Here is a 6088-nt window from a genome sequence, read left to right as displayed (position 1 = left end):
AAAAAGCCCGTAAAATCCGTTACGCTAAACGTAAAAGCAGATAATAGAAACAACAAATAGTATAGAAGCCATTTGTACACTGAGGCATATTCGTTTAGACGCATCAATTTTTTTCTCTTTATCTTAATTTTTTTCTATGTATTGTCAACTGATATGCATGCAAGTTATTATCAAAATAATTATTGTGTTGTGGGCTAATAAAAACCACAAAAAAATTTTTTTTATGTGTCTTTATTAACATGAGAGTATGTTTGATATACAAAAGCACATTTTTTAATTGGAATATATCTATAGACGCAATCAGGTTAATAACGGTAATTATTGATTTTTAATTACTTTTACACAAATAAATTGATAAATTTTAGTGTAATTTGATCTTTTGCTCTGCCAGTATCATTTTTATTGCATTTTACGAATTGCCTAAAGGAAAGTATTTAACAAATGCTGAAAAAATACAAATTAATTTATATCGTGGCTCAGAAATCTCACCAGCACTTTCTATACAAGAAATAGGAAGAAAAATTGGAAGATCTGACCATGTTGTACGAAACTACATTGCAAAAGGTGACAATTACGGTGTAAAAAAAGCAACCAACTGCAACAAAGTATTAATAAATCGGCAAATTAATCGAATTCGCTTCGAAGCAACCAAAAATAAATTGAATGCAACACAAATAAAGGATAAATTGTTATTGTCTGTCACCAATAAACATGTTGCACATATTCTACGTACAACACCAAACGTAAAATGGAAGAAACCACACCAAAAACCAATGTTAAAAAAACACCATAAAATTGCTAGATTACAGTTTGCTAAAAACCATATGCATTGGATTCATGAGTGGCAAAACGTAATATTTTCAGATGAAAAAAAGTTCAATTTAGATGGTCCGGACTCTTACAATTGTTATTGGCATTATCTCAGGGCCGTATTTAAGGGGTGGTTCGGAGGGGCAATAGCCCCCCCTGGAGTATGTCAAGGGGGCGTCAAAATTTTTACAGAGACTATAAAAAGTTTTCGGAAAAATTATTAATTATAATAATATTAAAATATAATATTATAATACAAAATACTAAATATTAGGTAATTGACAATTGTAAAATATTGTAAATTGTTATTTGTTTTCCAATCTGCGGAATATTATTTCGGCCTCCGTCATAGATGAGTACAGCGGCGAGCGCGGTCACGGTAAAATATATTATACTTATATAGTTATAATTAATATATTTATTATTGATATGTAATGAATCAAAAAAAAAACTTAGCGGAGCTGCAAACAAAAAAAGAAAATTGCATATTGAAAATAATATTTCAAAACTTCCAAAAATATTTGATTTTTTTTAAAACAAGAAATAAAAGGTAAGTGTTTTTAGCAACTGTCGGTTATTAGTTTTATGTTTTACAATCTAGCTCTCTAGTTACATTTAATACATTTTAAAAATAATTAATATTAATTTAGCTAAAATTACATTAATACAATAACTTCATTATACACTTTGTTGGTTTAAAAAAAAATTAAGAAAATGAAGGATCACCAAGTGAAATTGAGTCTGTTGTATTGTCTAAGAAAACAAGTAGTCAAGTATCACACAACAACACTAGAAATATTAATGATTTACATAAAGCAGGCTCCAGTGATGTTCCATTGTAAGTAATTTCCTATGTTTTAAAATATTCCTTTATAATAATAAGTTACATATTTATAAATAATGTTGGCATTTTATAATTGCTGACTGGAACCAACCTTGTATGAAAAATAAATTAAAATTCCAGTATTTTTAATTGTGCCTAATTGTTTTAAAAACTAGCCTGAGGTCTATTAAAAGAATATGTTTTAGTATTTTATTAATTTAAATTTTTATTGTCGTTTTAGAAGTAACAATGAAGAAAATGAAGAGGCACTTAGTGAAATTGAGTCCAAGAAAACAAGTAGTCAAGTATCATTCAATAAGACTGGAAATATTAATCTGGATATCGATGTTTTACATAAACCAGATTCCAGTGATATTCCAGGGTGAGTAATTTCACAATATTTTAAAATATTTCTTTATAATATATACAATTTGTATAAAAATGTTAGTCATTTATCTTTTATGACTTGTGTAAATCTCCTATGTAAAATTAGTAAAATTTAAAATTAAACCTAACCAAAAAAGAGTATCTCATTGTACATATATCCGGAGGTCATCGGATTTTTAATAGGTATTTAAATAAAGATTGGTTTAAAACTGTATTAGTCAATGGAGAGACATGCCAACGAGATTATTTATCCTACTCAGAAACAAATGGATCAGTGTATTGTATCCTTTGTTATTTGTTTGAAAACCAGACTGTTTTTTCTAAAAAAGGATTCTCAAATTGGAAATACCCAGAAAAATTGATAAAACATGAAAACTCAGAAGGACATAAAATTTGTGTATACATAATGAAACAACGGGCAACTGATTTAGGCCGAACAGACACTATAATTACTCGTCAATTAAAAATAGAGACAAATTATTGGATTAATGTGCTAACTCGAGTATGTTCTGTAGTGAAGTCATTAGCTAGTCATGGATTACCATTTAGAGGAACTGAAGAAAAGTATGGATCTTCTGTTGCTAATAGTGGTAATTTTATTATGGCAATGGAATTAGTTGCAGAATATGATCCTATTTTGTCTCAGCATATAAGTAAATATGGGAATCCTGGTAAAGGAAATACATCATATTTATCTTTTTATACTTATGAGCAGTTCATAAGTATAATGTCAGAAAAAGTCCTAGAAACAATAATTAAAGAAGTCAAAGCGGCAACATACTTTTCAATTAGTATTGATTCAACCCCAGATATAACTCACATTGACCAACTTTCTTTTATTATAAGGTATGTATTACCAAACGGAGAACCAGCGGAACGTTTTATTGGGTTCATTGACGATGCTGGGCATAAGGCTGAGTCGTTAACTGACGCTATATTTTCGATATTGAAGAAATATGACTTAAATGTTTGTTTTCTTAGGGGCCAGTCTTATGATAACGCCAAAAATATGTCTGGCATATATTCCGGTGTCCAAGCAAGAATTAAAGATGTTATTTCCTTAGCTGATTTTGTTCCCATTTCCGCTTATTCGCTAAATCTCATTGGAATGTGTGCTGCTGATTGTTGCGAAGAAGGAAACAATTTTTTTTCCTTTATCCAAAACCTATATGTTTATTTCTCATCTTCAACTTATCGCTGGAGCTTATTTAAAAAATACAATAATTCCACTCTTAAGAGTTTATCAGATACTCGTTGGTCTGCTCGAGATGATGCTTGCCATAGTTTGAAAACAAATTGGGCTGGCGTGAAAAAAGCATTATTAGATTTAAAACATGATAAACTACAAAAACCACTTACAAGGTCAGAAGCTGAGGGACTACTTCGACAACTTAATAGACTAGAAACATCATTTATGACCGAGTTTTGGAATGATGTACTTCATACATTTAATAAAACTAGTAAACTATTACAGTCTGTTCAAATAGATTTGAGTACTGTAGTAGAGTTATATAATTCATTAGTTGCTTATGTTAAATCTGTACGAGAAATGTTTAAATCCTATGAAGACGCAGCAAAAGAAAAATTTATAGATTGTAATAAAATTCCGGAATTTGAAAATAAACAAAGAAAACGAAAAAAACATTTTGATGAATCCAATGATCCTGGTCATGCATTTGATAGCCAAAACAATTTTAAAATTAATACATTTTATGTCATATGTGACAATTTAACAGTCGAACTCAACAAAAAAAAAATCTGCTTATGACAGTATAATATCTAAATACAGCTTTATTTTAAAAATATATGAACTAGACCCTTCAAAAACACGCGAAGATGTAAAAAAATTAAAAACTTTCTACAAACAAGATCTAGATAAATCCTTTGAAAATGAATGTGTTCATTTTCAAAGTGTATTAAAATTAACCACCAACCCTCCTAAAACCCTATTAGACATGAGTAAATTTATAAAAGAAAAACAATTAGTTACAATTTTTCCTGATCTAGCTTTAAGAATGTTCCTTTGTAATTTGGCCTCCAACTGTTCAACCGAAAGGTCTTTTTCTACACTCCGTAGAATAAAAAATTATTTAAGATGTCTATGTCTTCAAAAAGACTTAATAGTCTTGCAGTTCTTAACATAGAAGCTACTCTTACAAAGAGCTTAAATTACTCAGATGTGATAAAAACATTTGGGGCAAAACAAGGAAGAAAAAAAAAACTGAAGTAATGATTTTTTATATTATAATGTATTTGATAGGATGTTATATATTTTATGTTTATTTTATATTTTATTAGTATATTACCTATATTATTATGTTATTTTTTACATTTTTAAATATATTAATAATATTTACCAGGCCACTGCATTAGCTTTTTCTTTATTTTTTATTTTATTTACATACTAAATACAGACACCACAAATCCCTATAATTAGTATTAGTAGTATTACTTACCAAATAGTTTTAAATTTAATTATAAGCAAAGTGGTGGAGGGGCGCTAAAATTTTGTTGCCACGGGCGCCAAAATCTTAAATACGGCCCTGCATGATCTAAGAGGAATAAATGACCCACAAACAAAACGAAATTATGGAGGAGGAAGTTTAATGGTTTGGGTTGGATTTTCTTATTCAGGAAAATTGACTCTGTGTTGTGGTTTACCTAAAATGAACTCGATAAAGTATACAGAAATGTTGGATGATGTTCTCATAACTTATATGGATGAAAACATGGACGATAATGCCAAATTTCAGCAAGATAATGCTGCAATTCACACATCTAGGCATTCTATGAAATGGTTTAAAGACCACAACATCCCGGTTCTCGAATGGCCAGCTTGTAGCCTGGACTTAAATCCAATTGAAAACGTGTGGGGAATGCTATCAAGAGTTTATGACGCTAAAGCAGCCGGACACCAATTTAAAACTGTTACTGAGTTAAAGTGTAAAATCCTTGAAGCATGGTCCGAGTTGGATCAAACTACACTTCAACGACTAGTGGAGTCAATCAAAGGCAGAATTTTTGAGGTGATCCAGTGTAGTGGAGGACATACGCATTACTAATTTCCATCTTTTAATGTCAAGAATATGACTGCGTCTATAGATATATTCCAATTAAAAAATGTACTTTTGTATATCAAACATACTCTCATGTTAATAAAGACACATAGAAAATTTTTTTTTGTGATTTTTATTAGCCCACAACACAACAATTTTTTTGATAATAACTTGCATGCATATCAGTTGACAATACATAGAAAAAAATTAAGATAAAGAGAAAAAAATTGATGCGTCTAAACGAATATGCCTCAGTGTATTAGTTTTTTTCAACAAATAGTATATAGGTGATATGTATTAGTTTTTTTTTTGTTGTTTTTATACTATTCTATTATTTATAAAAATTTGGTGTCCCTCCTTTGCTCGTAATTTTGTTTAAATGACATATTAATCACTTGCTTATAATTATGATTATAACTATTTTTATTTACTTTTTATTTTTAAATATTACTTTTTATTATTATTATTACTATTTACAATTTACGCTGTTATTATTGGGTTTTCTTGATTGTTTTTTAGCATTGTTTTTTAATAACTTGTTACACCTTATTATAGGTAATAAAATAATGGTGAAACACCCCTCAAGTGATAGTCTGTTTTTTTACGAATTTAGTCGGCTAGTCGGGTATTTGACACTATTCAGAAAAATTCGTTACGGCAAAAGAGGTACCAAATGATTTTAAACATAAAAATTCATAGAACTATGCAACTGTGAATGTTTTATATTTTACATATTGAATAAATGTTTATTTAAATATAAATGGGTTGTTTTCACAGAATCAGATTAGAAAATGTATGTTGATGAGGTTTTTGAACTTAAATATTATTGATGAGTTTATCAGGTGTCATTTTTTATGTTTTCAAACTAGACCTTTAATTCCGTGTGTTCTTGAATATTGATAATTTTCATAGTGGCTTATTTCATTTCCTGTGATTTCAAATGAATTGATAAACAAAACTATGTTCATTTTTTCAACGTAAAAACTATGAAAGCCATAATTAAAGGACTCTT

General features: G+C 29.0%; 1 protein-coding gene across 1 annotated transcript; it reads left to right on the top strand.

The window, feature by feature from the left end:
* Positions 1–239: 239 nt before the first annotated feature.
* On the top strand, positions 240–3788 carry LOC136088378 (zinc finger MYM-type protein 1-like). The gene is made up of 5 exons (XM_065812083.1): positions 240–245; positions 366–564; positions 1522–1648; positions 1875–2015; positions 2204–3788. The coding sequence occupies exons 1-5, from the start codon at positions 240–242 to the stop codon at positions 3786–3788; spliced, it is 2058 nt and encodes a 685-aa protein (XP_065668155.1).
* Positions 3789–6088: the final 2300 nt, after the last annotated feature.

Source organism: Hydra vulgaris, chromosome 12 (genome assembly GCF_038396675.1).
Source record: "Hydra vulgaris chromosome 12, alternate assembly HydraT2T_AEP".
Lineage (NCBI taxonomy): Eukaryota > Metazoa > Cnidaria > Hydrozoa > Anthoathecata > Hydridae > Hydra > Hydra vulgaris.
Note: the sequence above shows the minus strand (reverse complement) of the source record. Positions and strands in the feature narration are given on the sequence as shown.

Bases quoted from the DNA above. Each gene is read 5' to 3' on its own strand.
- LOC136088378 (XM_065812083.1), top strand. The intron at 565-1,521 runs GTGACAATTACG...AAAAAAATTAAG, and splicing joins ACGAAACTACATTGCAAAAG to AAAATGAAGGATCACCAAGT. The intron at 1,649-1,874 runs GTAAGTAATTTC...TTGTCGTTTTAG, and splicing joins GGCTCCAGTGATGTTCCATT to AAGTAACAATGAAGAAAATG.